Source organism: Belonocnema kinseyi, chromosome 2, assembly GCF_010883055.1.
Source record: "Belonocnema kinseyi isolate 2016_QV_RU_SX_M_011 chromosome 2, B_treatae_v1, whole genome shotgun sequence".
Classification (NCBI taxonomy): Eukaryota; Metazoa; Arthropoda; class Insecta; order Hymenoptera; family Cynipidae; genus Belonocnema; species Belonocnema kinseyi.
In genome coordinates this window covers 12,317,608-12,334,225 of record NC_046658.1, presented here as the reverse complement: position 1 = coordinate 12,334,225, position 16,618 = coordinate 12,317,608, and the positions used below count along the sequence as shown (strand labels likewise).

Genomic DNA, 16,618 nt, shown 5'->3' with positions numbered 1-16,618 from the left:
GAGGGAGCTCTTCTTAATATTTTGACACCAAAATCATGTCGATACACCTTACCGACTGCGAGTAAAGCCACCCACGCTTTAACTTGACAGACTGTATGTTTAGGTAAAAAATTAAGGGTGTTGTGACGGGTTGTTGAATATTATTACGGAGTAGAAAAATATGCCTTGGGCTTTTCTTGAATATGATTTTGATGATTAAAATTTTGAATTTTGTTAAGATTTTTACATGCACTCTTCGGTTGTGGAATTATTTAAAAGTAAAATTTCGCCAATGCTGGGATGAAACACGTGCTTTGCATTGCACGAAAAAAAGACTAACGGTAATAGACGCGTAACGGTAAATTAAACCGATATCGTATTTGCGAACTTGTAAAAATGGGGCAAAATGCACGTATCACTGAACAGCTGCATAAAAATATAGATAAATACTTTAACTGAGAATAGCTAGCCGAAAACCCATAAGAGTGAACGAGTTCATATTGTATTTCAAAATATAAAAAATCATCCGTCCAAAATTCCAACTCTCGCGTACTCCCGGGTTCAGCGAATATTTTATTGCAACCTAGAATGGTATCCTGGCCTGTAACATACTGAGGTACCTATATGAATATCCATAAATCATTAGGCTATCGTACATTTTTTTCAAAAGTGTTAATGGATTTTTAATGATGACATACACACACGTAAGAAAAATGTACGTCTCTTCATTAACGGCAGGTTTCTCTGAGTTTACGGAAAATGTGGTGCCCCAGTAAACATCTACTGCTACTTTGTGCCTAAAACCATAAAACATTGTCCTAAGCAAACCCAATACAGATCGCGGAGCCTAATCATGATTTCATTGGAAAACTGAAACACATTGTTAAATTAGCTTTCTTCTTTTGACTCTGAACCAGCATCAACCTTCCGGTCATCCATATAGAGGATATGAGTGATGTGAGACTTATTTACTTCCTCCTCACTGTTGAACCCACAAGACGTGTTCTTCAGAGTGGTCCAAAATAAGCGACTGTTTACATTTTCACGGGCGACTGGAAATTCGGATAGCCTAGGCAAAAAAAGATATGACTATTTTTTTGTTTTGCTGTAAATTCATTTTCAGCTCTCGCAAATGTTTTTGAAATTCTTGTCAAAGTAAAGTTAAAGTGATAAAACAGTGAGTCCATTCTTAAGACTCACCTACTTCGTCTCTGGGCATTAAACCGCTCTTTGTTCCTATTATTATTATTACTCTTTTCTACCTAGAGACATACACCTTAAAACTTTATTATTTCAGAGGTCTTATTTTTCTGCTACTAACGCTAGGATTAGTTTGTATTTCGATTTTAGTCTTTCAACAGTCTCTTTACAGTTTTTAGTTTCTTTGAACATTATACACTGTACAACTTTCACATCACAAAAACTTAACCCAAGCTTGGGATAAGTCTTCATATAATGCAAATTTGGTAGAATTCTCCTTGTTGTAAAATTGTTACATAATACTGGTAAAATATGAACAGTTTACCAAATCCATCTTGGAATGTCGGAGAACAAATAACTTTAAGATAAAATAAATTAGTTAATAAGTTATCATGAAAAAATGAACTAAAAAAAGATGTATTTTTACGTGTTAAACTCTATGAGAGGAACAATTACTTTCAAATGTTTCTTAGACGATGATACTACAGTACAATAATCATTCGCTACAAGTTGTATGTCTAACTTTTTACCAATTAATTTATTCCTGTTTTTTTCAATTCCGGCTGTTTTTATTACGAACAGTTATTTTTTCTTTTTCTTTCTTGCGAATCATCTAATCCTCGTTTAAGGTTTAGCGTCTAGTCAAATTCAGATGAGTCATCCAGGATTCAGGATCTTTCAGCTTCAAGCGTGTCGGAGGTTTTCAATCAGCTATCAGATGTTAGTAAAGCGTCCGTCGGATTTTCACCATTAGTGCTGCACTGTCACGAAATCTAGTGGACGATTCGCATCGATTCGGGAGTTATTACTCTGAGGTAATCGCAGTCGCAGTGTTTTCGGTCCGCTGTATTCGCGTCTTTTGCCCCTTATTTCTCCCCAGGAGGACCATCCTTCGAAACATCTTTTGTACCTCCCACGTGCATCTGCCAGAAGCCCTATAAGTGTCCCTAAAAAGCCCGAAAGCGTTTATATCTCAGAGGGAGGCAAAGTAAAAAGCAACAGCTCCTCACGTCCCAAGAGATAGAGAATTCCGCTTTTCTCATTGGGTCTTCATCTCCGCCCCCGTTTTCTAGGACCGTCAAATCACCAGGTTTCGGGGTGATTTTTTTACCCAGGCTATCGTCTTTGAACCCGGTTTCCGCCAGTTTGGAATACGATAAGCTGTATTCAGATTGCTGATTAGATTCAATCGGTCCGGAATACGACCTGGAAATTTTAGCCTTCTATTCGGTCGAAATTCCGAAAGAACGAATTCCGTAATTTCCAACGAATTTCTCTGCTCTCGCCCACACTATCGGTGTAACCCGTCTAAGCGTGCTCCCCGACTCAGAAAAGAATCAGTCTTGAAACTTTGTGAACGCATCTTGTAAGTAATAAAATTCTACCAAGTATACCAGTGAAAATTTTCTTTGAAGGTTGAGAACAATTAATCCTAACTAAAGAGAAAAAGCAAGTCATACAGCAGATCAATTGCGATTCACAGACAAGGTTAACGTTGTTGAATTTTCAAATTAAATAAACTGTTTATAAAATATTCTCACTTCAATTATTTTGGTTTCGCCATGTCATACTCAATTAACAATAGTTGAATAAATAGAGGAACAAAGATTCCGGGAATAGGCTCTCCTTTTCAAATCAGGAACTTGGCTGGTTAGGTTAAGATGACGCAACAAAAGAATCATTAAGTTCAGAACTTAGGAAGGTTTTAAAATCAGGACGGAAGACCTCAGGACGGAAGTCCTCAAAAAGAGTAAAAAATTTCAAGTTTTATCAGATTTACATACAACATGTTAGAAAGGGTTTTGGGGGTCGCTGAGGTTACATTTGATGTCAAAAATTTAAGTTTAAAAACGTTTTAAAACTTTTGAACGAAATTTGTTGTAAGGAATGAAAGGCCTCTTATCTGTGATCGCTTATTTTGAATTTGAAATCAAAAACTAAAAACCTAAACTGGCGGATCCTATTTGGTGGCCTTTTTTGGAATCTTTAGATTAACCGATTTTTTTATCGCGATACGTATACATATTTTATAAACTTAGTAAACTGCTTTATAAGTTCAAATACTCGTAATTTGGCCAATCAATGCTTTCATCGAATCGATGAAATATTTGTCGTATAAAATTCTTCGAAAAATAATATATTTCGTTCAGAAACGATTCTGTGACTTCAATATACACAGCCTGCTCATTTAAAATGAATTCACTTATGAGTATCAATTAGGACCCTCCCTGGCTTCCCTTAAAAGCTAAAATTTCATAAATAACTACCCAAAATCAGGAATTTTAAAGCAACGTACCTGACTTGCAGGGAGAGATTCCGATAGTTGTCCTGGGCTAATCAAAGACGCAGCATATTGATGAAGATGTGCTGGTGACATTGAAGCTGGTGCCTAAAGTATGACAACAAAATTCGCGTATCAATATTTTTGCTCTTACGTCAACAAAAAATTAGTACAGTGGTTCTGAACCAACTTTCTTTGGAATGTCAAAAACAAATATTTTCATTGATTCAGATCTTCATCAGGCCCTTTTTGAAAAAATTGTATGTTATTTGATACACTAGACTACAGTAGATTTCAAGTTACTTAATCACAGCTATTTTCGTGACATAATAGGATTAAGATAAATTAGGATTTCCAAAAGCATAAAGTGTTTAAGTTTAAATATACTTGTAAATAAAACAAATAATCATTATACTTATTTATAATTATAACTTATATACTAACATACAATTTTCTAGTTGAATTAAAAAAGGTTGTCTTTTTTGGTGGATCTCATTCCATTTACGAGAAATGTTGTATTAATTCCAATTTAAACATAAAAAAAGTTTGATATCTGAAATCATCGAAACCCGTAGATTCCGAATTATTATTTTTTAAGTTTTTAACTATGAAATTAAAAAAATCTATTTCTAAACTTTCATCCGAAGGCTTAACAAAGGACCCTTGAGTGTCGGCTACTTTATTGATATAGACTTTTTGCTTGTTATTTCCCTAGTAGCACGGAACGTTCCCTGAGCGTGTAAAATATCCGCCACTTGGAATCGTCCCAGGAACATTCCACTGGAACGTTCAAAGAATAAATTATCAAAGAATAAATTATCGTTATTGTTATTATTATCAATGAATATCTGATAAACCGTAAGTGATAGGTCAAAATCAATGTCAGTTTATGATATAGACAAAATATTACAATGTAGTTTATACGGTGCTCAAAACTAAAAAATGACATCTATTTTTACCTATCGCATACGGTTTACGAGATAATTGTTATTAAAAATAACAATAACGGAAGGTTCGCCACAGGTCCCATGGAACGTTCCCAAGCGGCGGACATTTTACACGTTTAAACGAACTACCTGGACCTTTAAATATATCTACCTGAGTGCCTGCGGAGAATTTCTCATAGCTTCTCAGAGCCTTGAGAATCTTTAGCATATACTCTGAGATTTTTATCGGTAGGGTCATTCCATTTACGAGAAACGTTGTAGTGATTCCATTTTTAAACATTAAAAAAAAGTTAGATATCTGAAAACATCGAAACCCGTAGATTCCAAATTATTATGGTTTAGGCTGTTTACTATGAAATTTAAAATAATCTATTTCTAAATTTTAATCCGAAAGCTTAACAAAGGACCCTTAAGTGTCGGCTACTCTATTGAAATAGTATCTCTGCTTGTTATTTATGATCGAATTCTTATTTCAATTTCAGCCTCTCTGCTTGTCATTTATGATCGTATTTTTATTTCAATTTCAGAAAGGACATTTTAAAGCCTTCAAAACATTTAAACGATCTACCTGGACCTTTAAATCAATCTACCTGAGTGCCTGCGGAGAATTTCTCAGAGCTTCTCAGAGCCTTGAGAATCTTTAGCATATTGTCTGAGATATCTATCGGTAGGGTTGCGCCAAAACCGTCAACTCGCAGGGTGCTCGCGTCAAGGCGCGTTCACAAACCCTGAGTCGCAGCGTCATTATCGGAAAAACTACAAACTAAAATAATCACTATGCACTAAGAAACAATTTTACTGCAAAAAGCTAAATAAATATACAGCTAAAATATACGTAAAGGCGCAATCGACATAATATTCTAGTTTTAACCTAGTTTTTAAAATTTCATACAACTTGAACGGAATGAAGATTCCATGGGACTTGAAAGATTTCAAAAGTTCCTGAGTTCAAGCAATTGCGGGTAAATTCAAAATTACTTCAGAATTAATGTGAAATATTAAATAATTTTGTCTGCATAAAATTTGATTTTGATTAAAAATAAATGAACGGAGAGTATATCTCATACTAAAAACGCTCTCCTGAGGCATTCTTGACTTATTTTAAGCATTTTCGTTTCGCTATGTATGAAAACCGACGTAAAGCTAACAACGGGCTCGAAATTCCGAAGTATATGGTCACAGCGACAACTGCCGTGAAAGTCTAGAACTAAATAGTTACTAACTAATACTATTTTCGTAATAGTATACGTGTGTCACGACGAAATTAAGACATAAGATCACGGAATTAAATGTAGATTGCAAAGCTCCGTGAAACTTTAACGATGTACAAGTTTCACGAGACTTTGTTAATATTTACGAACTTCAATTTCGGGCGGGAAAATTCAAAGAAGAATATACATGAAATCTCGAACCACAAATAGAATAACTATATACATGATCTAAGACCTAAGAATCTATAACCTATGTGAATTAATTAAAGTCTATCCCTATGTTATTTTCCGCTTAAGCGTCAATCAACCCAACCTCTGCCTGATATGGGCACGCATGCGTATACATTTCAATGTGCGTTTTTAACGCTTCGGGACTTGGGATGCTTTTTTCGAGTATCGTTCTACTATTTGAGAAAGCTAAAATTTTAGAGCAGTCTTTTAGAACAATACAATTTTTAGAACGCTATCGGTATTCTCAAGCACCGCTCTAAACGGGTATGTTGGCCCACTAGAGTCTAGAGGCCTTCGAATGTAATCAAATTAAAAAAAAATAAAGCAATAACGTTATATTAGTCGACTTCATTCTTTCTTATAATAAAATTACAACGTACTGGTGAAATTCTTTCTCAAATTCGCTGTGAATTTTAGAACTTTAACGTTAGTGCGGTGGTTTAGGCGTTAGGTTTCGTAACTATTTGCTTAATTTTAATTTTTCAAGAAAAAACAATGCAATTTATATTTATCTATAGGAGAAAATATTATATTTTATTATTAATACTTAAAAATGACTGCCAAAATTGGTTTTAATTTATATAAAAGTGGAAATACCTTACTTTTCTTATAAATGATCAATACGCAGTATATGAAATTGAATATACATAGTCTCTTAATGGTGATTTCGTATACCGATGTTTTAGATTGAATATACATATTTTTATTAGGGCGTATTGAAAAAAATTTGTTCCCTCGAAGTTCTAATAGAAATGAAAATTTTCTTTTGGGAGTCAAAAACGCTCCTCTAAAGTTTCATAAAAAAAATTCCTTCTCTTCGCACCGTAGATATAGCTAAAATCTCATAAACGAAGCAAGAATAATATATATTGTATTATTATATGTAATATATTGTTATATAATATATATTATTGTATATTATTACACCAAACATTATTTGTTAAAATAATCCGAGAAATTTACTGTGACTCTGAGAAAATAACGAAAAAGTCCATTTTTAATATTTCTATGAACCTAGCATCATCGCGTCACGAAGTGCCATATTGACTTCCTGAATTCTTTTTTTTTGCTTATATTAATTTATTTATATTCTTGTTTGTTCACTACTCACAGTCATACGTGTCGTGATACACTTGTTTTTAAGGTTAATTTAAGGCTAAGTTTCTCTCTTCTACGTGGGATGCATTTCGTTTCGAGGTTATTTATTTTTAATTTCTTTCACTTTCTCGCCCTTTAGCGTTCTATTTCTTGTCTTGGGCGTATTATAATTGATTTATATTTGTGTTTTTTCCCTTCCCGGAGACAAACGTGTTGTCATGTATTTCCTTTTGAGGTTAATTTTCGGCTATATTTCTCCCTTCTACGTGTGACGTATTTCGTTTCGCGGTTATTTTTAGAAAAATATATCACTTTCTCGCATCTTTCGCCTTGTATTTCACATCTAACGATTCAGTAGAAGTTCTCTGAATGGTTGAATTTCGAAGTTGGAATCCGATTGATAGTCCACCCAATGACAGATGAGACCGCTCTTACCAAGTTTTCCGATCGTTTTGTTACGAAGTTCCCATAGTGACAATATAGCGTCGCTCGGTGTTCCATCCAAACTTAACGTGGCCGAGCTCATACGATTCAAAATTATGCATTCAGCCATATTTGCGTGGCATCGGACCCCTGCGACAAGACATTCGCAGGATGGTGAAGATGGTGGTTTCCTGTGAGAATCTGATTGATCTAGAGTAGAGTAGAGTTGATACTTGTCATGACCGGTAACCGTGGCCCTCGGTGCCATTGAATCCTTGATGGATGTCGTGACTCGTGTCTCACGAACATAGTGTAGAAGGAGTTTTTCAAGATGGCGGCCGAGTGTGGAACCAACCAGATGGGATGATTGAAACCCGCTATTTCGTTTGATCGGAAAAATGGAGGTGTGGGATAATAAGCCTATTGGTCGGTGATAGGTTCTCTACTCCGGTGTGTTGGTCACTTCTGCAGAAACTGGATGTGACGTCTCATCCATGGCTTCCATGGTGTGGTTGTAGAACTCTCGTTGATAGGCGGCGATTTTAAAACATGAAACAGACTTGTGCGAGGAATGAATAATCGAAGTATAATTTTTAACGAGTGTCCTGTGATCGAGGTGTGACTGCCGCTCCTAGTCGCAATAGCATTTAATCAATATATTAAAAAAAATTAAACAATTGCCGTAGGGTGCCACTGGGAGCAAATGCCATCTCAAAATGACACCGGATCCTAGTAGCACAGCGGTAAATCACACAATGGACTGTAAGATGGGTGGTCCCAGGGCATGATGAAGTCGCGAAAATAGACCGGCGAAACCCTCGTATGCCTTGACGACCCGAAGCGACCCACGGATGGCAGCTTGCTGCACCCATCTCTCAAGTGCCTTCCCTACCTAAAGAAATCTCTGAGTTTTCTTTAGCGAAATAGCTTGGCCATTTGAGTCTATAAACAAAGTCGATTTGAAACAAAATAGTCTCGGAGATAGTTTGAGAGATTTGGGTCTTTCTCAAGATCCTTTTAGTGTCGTTTTAAGAGTGGTGCGACGGTAATATAATGTTCCTTTTGTATTCGTCACGTACCGGGCGGGCAGAGTTATTGACAGTAGTTGGTCGTGGCTAATCCGCTCTCCCTTTTTAAATCTCTCTTCAAATTATTAACACTTTTTTTTTAATTGATGAATTTTCTCATTATACTTATTTATATTTATAACTTATATACTGATATACAATTTTCTAGATGAATACAAAAATGTTGTCTTTTTTGGCGTATCTCATTCCATTTACGAGAAACGTTCTACTAATTCCAATTTTAAGCATTAAAAAAAAAGATAGATTTCTGAAGTCATCGAAACCCATAGATTCCGAATTATCATATTTTAGACTGTTAACTATGAAATTAAAAAAATCTAATTTTAAATTTTAATCCGAAAGCTTAACAAAGGACCCTTGAGTGTCGGCTACTCTATTGAGATAGTCTCTCTGCTTGTTATTTATGATCGAATTCTTATTTCAATTTCAGCCTCTCTGCTTTTTATTTATGATCGTATTTTTATTTCAATTTCGGAAAGGACATTTAAAGCCTTTAAAACATTTAAAAGAACTACCTGGACCTTTGAATGTATCTACCTGAATGCCTGCGGAGAATTTGTCTGAGCTTCTCTGGCCCTAGAGAATCTTTAGAATATACTTAGAGATTTCTTTCGCTAGGGTGATGTAGATACGATATTACACTGTAGTGTATACAGAAATGGTTCAGTATATAAAATTAATTTATATTAGTCAAAACGATGCAAGGGCGGGTGAAACAGAGAATAATTACGCTCCTGCAATGACTTGCGAATTCCTGGGCGAATGGGTTATATAGGTATCAAGTACCGCTGTGTGAAACAGGTGTCGAAGCGTACGCAACCAACTTAGGTAGAAGAGATGAACGAAGACACGGCGTTAGGACCAGGCTGATAACCGAGTATCGAGGAGATCGTCAGTCGACACCAAGCCGTGATTATAGATCACCACGAATCTAGGTAAGGAGGACAGGGAAGGACTTAAGGGTGTTTTAATTTCTTAAAACTAAAAAACACGTGAAATTTGAACTTTAACTCCTTTTCCTTTTCTCAACAATTCGTCTCCGCCTGAATAGACTGAGGCTACACTGGAGGGCTACCCGTTCATCATTGCATAACCCATTCTTATGGGAACACAAGGATGCCAGTGTGCGGGCATTTGAATATCCTGGTAAAAAAGACGATTTGGTTTAAATAAGGCAGAAAAGAACGCCATTGCATTCTCAACACTTTTTCCACCTAGTCTGTATTGGCAACTTGTTCTTTACAAGAACCAATGCAGCGAGGATAAGCAAATTATAAGTCAAATTAGATTCAGAGTGAAATGGACCTTAATGAGTTTTGTCTCACGGAATCATGTGCTTAGGAATTAGCACAATTCCGCAAAATAGTTTCATGACTTTTGTGAGGCAAAACGAGAAAAAGGAGCAAAAGGTAGATCTTTTGAAAATTTTCGAAAGTAAAACAAATGAGCGGAAGTAAGCTCAAGCTTTGTTTTACAATAAGGGAAATAAAAATCTATGCAAAATAAACAAATTTCCACGCAAATATTGCACCCAATTTGCGTGGAATGAAGTTTATTTTATAAAACGTAATTTTATAAAACAAAGGGGAATCTCTGTCCTCTTTTAAAAACAGGGAGGAAAATGATGACTAACACACTTAGCTTGCGATAAAAACATTTTGACTGTCGCTTCTGTGGGATCATCTCTCCTAAAAATAAAAATAACGATTTGCATAAAAAAAGGTAAAATGAACAGGTTTCACATTAGTGTTACTATAGATCTAGAACTCAGGGATAATTACATAACAAAGGGGTTTCGTGTTGTATCGGTACCAATTTCCTGAGCAGGGCAAATTAAAATCGATACATCCAAAACTTATGATTAATTTCATGAGATGGAAATGACGAGACAAAAATATTAAAATATAAATCAAATTAAAGGGTAGAAGTGGGTTATATCCCTGAGTTTTGGTATCACATTCGATTGTCAATTATGATTATTTTAGTTACAATTCTATAACGATGAGTAAATAAAAAAAATTAGGAGAATAACGTTACAACTGGTACACCTGGTGGGACACAGAAGTTATTAAAAGAGAGCGGGATTGTGAATATTCGTGGATTTGATTTACGAAAACTATATGAAGAGAATTAGGAAGCAGGTGTTTAGCAAAAATAAACATTGCTCAACTCGTGGCGCCGGATCAATTACAGGCCCATTATAAGTGACCGCAGATGTCATAAACATGTCAATCAAATTAAATTAAATGGATATTATCACTTGGTAAAAGTAAACGTAATAAACCTTCCTAATTGAAATCATAATAGAGAACCCAATCGAATTAGTAAACACAAAAGAAATTCCTACGCTCTGCTAATAAATGAAATAGACGCTGAATAAGAAATTTAAATACAATCACTAAACTAAAACGAAATAAAATTAAAAATTCCCACATTCTCCAAATAAGCGTAATTGACGCTGAATAAGAAATGTAAATACAATCGCTAAATTAAAACGAAATAAAATTCAAAATCCCACGCTCAATTAAATTGGTATAATAGCTCCAAACGCAAGCCGATAATAGGATTTAAATCCAGTTTTTGAAAAATTAATTTGAGAATTACGAAAGTAAGCAAATAAATTTTTATTATTAAAAAGAAATTTTTTTATATATAATAAAAATGGCTGGTAAGCAACCAACCCAAAACAAACCTCAAGGGAAAAGGGTTTAAGAAGTCAATCTCTCTAAATCGGCTTTGGAAAATAATGAAGAAACAACAATTAATGAATTTGCAAATAAATCTGAGGGTGAAAAATCCCAATCAAATAGTGATTCTAATTCAAATCATGAGGGGGAAAAAAATCTTGGTGGATCGAATGTCAATAAGGACAGCGATGCAACTGATCTCACAATAGATGAGAATACATTAAATGTAAACAATGATGACCAAATGAATGCGAATAAAGATATAAGAGAAAATGAACCGTATTCTGAGGAAGACAAACTGAAAATGATTATAAATGGTATGAAGAATTTACAAGCGAGGGTTAACGTTACATTTTCAAACTAAAATAGATTATATGACTCGGTCAAAGAAAGTCAGAAAAAAAGTAGCCAAGAAATCAACATAGTTCACGAAAAAATTGATTCTTATGCTAAAAACTTAACGGAGAAAATAAATAGAGAAGTCAGCGGTTTGAACGAAAGGTGCGAGGCTCAGGGTAAATACGTAGAGGAAAATATGATTAGCGTCGAACGAAAAGTAAATTCGTTAACGATAACAAGCAAAGAAATTCATGAAAACCAAGCCGATCTGCTTGTTGCGAGTATGCAAAATAGAAAGCGATTTCAAGACATTGAGGAACAACAATGTATATTAGATGGAAATGACGAAACAAAAATATTAAAATATAAATCAAATTAAAGGGTAGAAGTGAGTTATATCTCTGAATTTTGGTATCACATTGGATTGTCAATTATGATTATTTTTAGTTACAATTCTATAATGATGAGTACATAAAAATAAATTAGGAGAATAACATTATAATACGGTACTCAAAACTAAAAATGAAATCTATTTTTACCTATCGCTTACGGTTTACGAGATAATTGTTATTAAAAATAACAATAATTGAAGGTTCCCCACAGGTCCCAGTGAAACGTTCCTGGAACGTTCCACTGAAACGTTCCCAAGCGGTGGACATTTTACATGCTCAGGGAACTTTCCACTGAAACTTTCCGAAGGTTCCCGCGGAATTTTCCAGGCATGTTCCCGGAACGTTCCGTGCTATTCGGGCAGTGACAGTTTCTCACCTACAAAAGCACCAGTAACAAGAGCAATTACTTTAACCAAATACTTTGGGCCGGAGCCGAAAATTCGATCACGAATATATTTCGTCGAAAAAGTGGATGTTGCGCACCCCCTCACGGTGTTTTTTGGATCATTTTAAGAATTTTTTTCCGGAATACCATACCTCTAAAATGATTTTTGAGCCTCCTAATTTTTCAAGGTTGTTTTTTTTTCTCCAAAAAGTGACTCAGATATTGTATGAAAAATATAAGAACACATCTTTTTTCTCTAGCAAAAAGTGCATTCAAGGGTTCTTGGAGCCGAGGAATCCATTTTTGGCATTTATTTTTATTTGTAAGTGGCACCAGAGGGCGTTTCCGTACATTTTTTCGTGGATTTTATCGCCTTTTTGGAGTAAATCGACGATATTGTTGCCAAAATCGATGAATTTTTGTCTTTTTATAATGCAATCACAAATTTTACACAGTCCAAAATGATCAGGGTTGAAAATTAGGGGAATACCCATGTACGACTTATACCGATTGTATTCAATGTAAGACTAAAAATTCGATTTTTTCTTTCTTTACTCGCTAATTGAACAAAGCATATTTTTTCATTATTTTATTTATTTTTTTCTTCCAAAATTCAGCTTAATAGATAAAAACATACGTAAGAAAAAATCGAATTTTTAGTCTTAAATTGAATACAATTGATGTGGGCCGTGAATGTGTACACTCAGAGAAGATCTTATGATGATTCAATAAAATAGTTTGTTCAACCTACTTTGTTTGTTGAAACTAAAACATTTGGCCAGCCCAAATAAAAATTTGGTTAAATTTAGAAACCACAGCGAGTTAATTTGTTCAATTCAAAGTAATTGTTTGTTTGAGTACGTCTAGTTAATTCAACTGAATAAATGTGTTGAGCTGAATATATCATTTATTCGAAAATGATTAGGTTAAAGTTGCAAGATAATTTTGTTGATTAAACCAAACAGTTCCATTAACTACACTAATCATACCAAAAGGCAAGTTGCGCGACCAAAAGTCTCGAAAAGGTCGTGCGTCGTGTCGTGAATTTATGAAAAAACGAGTACTACGAACACCTGGACACTCACAGTGTCAAATGTATGGCAAATCTGGGCTCTACAACAATATGCAGAATATTTTTAATGTTAGTACAAGTACAGCTTCGTTGAATCAATCAAACTTTTTTCTGATTATACCCCCTAATTTTCAACGCTGATCATTTTGGGCTATTTAAAATTTATGATTGCATTATCAGCAAATCAAATATTCGTCGATCTTCGCAAAAATGTCAATTTTCTCTAAAAAGGCGAAATGTACAGAAGCGCCCTCTGGCGCCACTCAAAAATAAGAATAAATGCCAAAAATGAATTCCTTGACCGCGAAAACCCCTGGGCACACATTTGGCTAGAGGAAAAAAATGTGTTTTTGTCTTTTTCATATAACATCTGAGTCACTTTTTGGAAAAAATCTACGTTAAAAAATTAGGAGGCTCCAAATCTATTTTAGAGGTTTCGTTTCTTGAGCCAAAATTCTTTAAATGATCCAAAGAACACCGTCAGCGGGTACCCAACTCATCAAACAAATTTGACCCACCTTAATATACATATATCAAACCGAAGGGCCTACGACAAAGCCACCAAAAGCGTCCTCGGGTTGCGGATACAGGGTCCCTGTACCAAGGGTTTCTGCTGAATATGGTTACAAAAATAAATAGGCGGTCGCGAACAATTGTCCAGGGGTGGTCCCGAAGATTAACCCCCAAGCGGAGGAGTAAAAACTGTGCCGAAAGCTGAATGGCACCTGGGTGAGGTGTCTAGAACGGTGACTCTGGGATACCGGGCGACCTCTCAGAGTACGCAGCCTTATCCTTGCATGCGGTTCTCTACAAGGATGGACGAACACTTTTCCCCAGCTTCTCGTATGAATAACAATGACAACACCAAACATAGTTGTAGTAAGTGCGGTTCAAAACAATAGAATGCGCGAGGCTCCCGCCAATGGGTCGGCCAATAATGCCAACCACTCTAGAGCTGGGGGAGCCAATGAAAATGGATTCAATGCGATATATCGGCGGAATCTTGGGACCTTTAGGTGGACGGAGCGACTGAATCACGACTTGCTAGAGTGTTACGATGCGACTGTGGCCCCAGAACGGGGTTACAAGGCACGGCTGCATGCTCTGCGGTGCGAGAAACACCCGGAGCTATCGCACTTTTCGCAGCAACGTCTGCGAAACCATGCCGAACTACTCTGAAAAAGGGGCTAGGTCAGCGGACCGCCTACTCTACCACAGCTAGAATAATCCGGCAACAGAGAAGGAGAGGCGACACTAAGACCAACCGCGGGCAGGCATCCAATAGAGGAAGAGCGATGCTTTATGACCCGGAGAAACATCAACACCAAGGTTTCTCTCAAGCCTAAAGATCTGGCTGAAATAGATGACGAGCTTCGTGGACATTTGTCCGAAGAATCCGACCTCTGGGCTGTCAATTATTGTGTGTATAATGCAGCGAGAGCTTTGGCCGATGCGAACCGTAAAACAAAACCAACGGTTGATCGTAAGACTAAAATACGAATGCATCAACTTGCCATAAAGATAGGTCAAAGCTGCTGAGCATCTGGCAGCATATTGTTGAGAGAATAAGGATACTATCTGACGCTAAGAGAAATCTAGAGCGGAGGGAGAGGTGGGTCAGAGAAAATCAACAGTTTCTCTCTGACCCATCTCGATTTTTCCAAGACCCTCCACTTACTGTTGACCACCCGCCCAAACCAGAGGAGGACGAAGTATTTTGGAGAGAAGTCTACTTGATGAAGAATGCCCACCCATCACTACCGAGGAGGTGAAAAAAGTAATAAGAGGGATGAAGAACTATTCCGCACCGGGAACAGATTATATCAAAACCTTCTGGTGGAAGAAGTTTCCTTAGCGTAACGAGATGTCGGGAGAACCTGCTCATCGATAGATGTGTCTGCAAAGATGCAGCATTCTACCAATGCAGCTTTCGATATGACCTCCCATACACTTATCATTTGTCTTGGAAAGATTAAGGTTTTGTCCGCAAATCGTTAGGTGCATGGAGAGATTGATGCCGCTTTGGAAAACTAGGTTTACTATCTTATCTGGAAAAAATCTTGTGACAAATAACAAGGTCACCTTTCCAAAAGGTATCTTTCAGGGCGATACTATGAGCCCCCTCCTCTTTTGCCTCATATTATTGCCACTATCTATAGGAACTCACCATTCCGACGGGTATTTTTGCGGCAAACCTGCAGATCGAAAGGACAAGGTCACTCATGTATTTTACATGGACGATCTTAAGATCTATGCTAAAAACCGGCAGATTTGGTCTTCCGAACTGTCGGTGAGGAACAAAGTATCTGCAACAAAGATGCTTGCCGTCCCGGTAGTACTCTATTCATTTGGAGCAGTTCCATGGACGAAGAACGAGCTCAGATCCCTTGATATCGGGACAAGAAAGGTTATGCTCATGAACAAAAGCATGCATCTTAAATCTTCTGTTCCGCGCCTGTACATGTCAGGCCGTCAAGGTGGTCGCGGAATATTGAGACTTGAATGTCTTCACAACAGGATTATTCGAGGTACAGCACATAGAGTCGCAGATGGAGGAGACCCTCTTCTTAAAATGGTCAAGAATCACGAAGAAGTGTGCAAAGGAGCGTTTCTGTACAAATCAGCGGAGAAGGCCGCTGAAATATTCGGACTTAACTTCAGTATTAAGGATGTCGCCACAGTTTGAGCCAAGACATTCTCGGTGATAGCAGCAGGACGTGCCATGCACATCCAGAGCATTTGGTTCACATTCTATCTAGTTGTCCAACTTATGCGGGAACGACCTACATCCAAAGGCACAATGCGGCACTAAGAGTGCTTTATTACCATCTATGTCACTCTTACGGCATTAACCTTAATATCGCTCCTATGAATGCTCCTAGGGAAATCGAGTTAATTGTCGAGAATGGGAAGTGTCGCATGTACTGGAACTTTATATTCTCGACAATTGTTTCCGTTGCACACTCGAGACCAGATATGGTTCTTCTTGACTTCGAAAAGCGACCATTTTCGGTATTGAATTTGCGGCACCAACTGACAAAAACATCATAACCAAGGAGAATGAAAAGAAAGAGAGGTGTAGAGACCTTAGGAGGGAGTTGCACGAAACTTTTGCTGGATTGTTGCATTGATTCCATTACAGACTGTAACCACGTATCTCACGGTCGTAAGACGTGGTTGTGGCTGAAATTTTACCGCGATTTCGCTGGGAGCGGGTGCAATTTTTAAGATTAGTACCCGCTCCCGGCGCAATCTTGCGGTTGTCCTTATGACAAATGTTTAATT

The 16,618-nt window shown here is 36.7% G+C and overlaps 1 protein-coding gene across 3 annotated transcripts in view; it reads right to left on the bottom strand.

The window, feature by feature from the left end:
- LOC117166917 (liprin-alpha-1) overlaps positions 1-16,618 on the bottom strand; it is a 690,677-nt gene that overhangs the window by 380,931 nt on the left and 293,128 nt on the right. For all 3 annotated transcript variants that reach the window (XM_033351369.1, XM_033351368.1, XM_033351370.1), the window contains exon 13: positions 3,476-3,568. In XM_033351369.1, the coding sequence (XP_033207260.1) occupies positions 3,476-3,568 (93 nt within the window). The remainder of the gene's footprint in view (positions 1-3,475; positions 3,569-16,618) is intronic.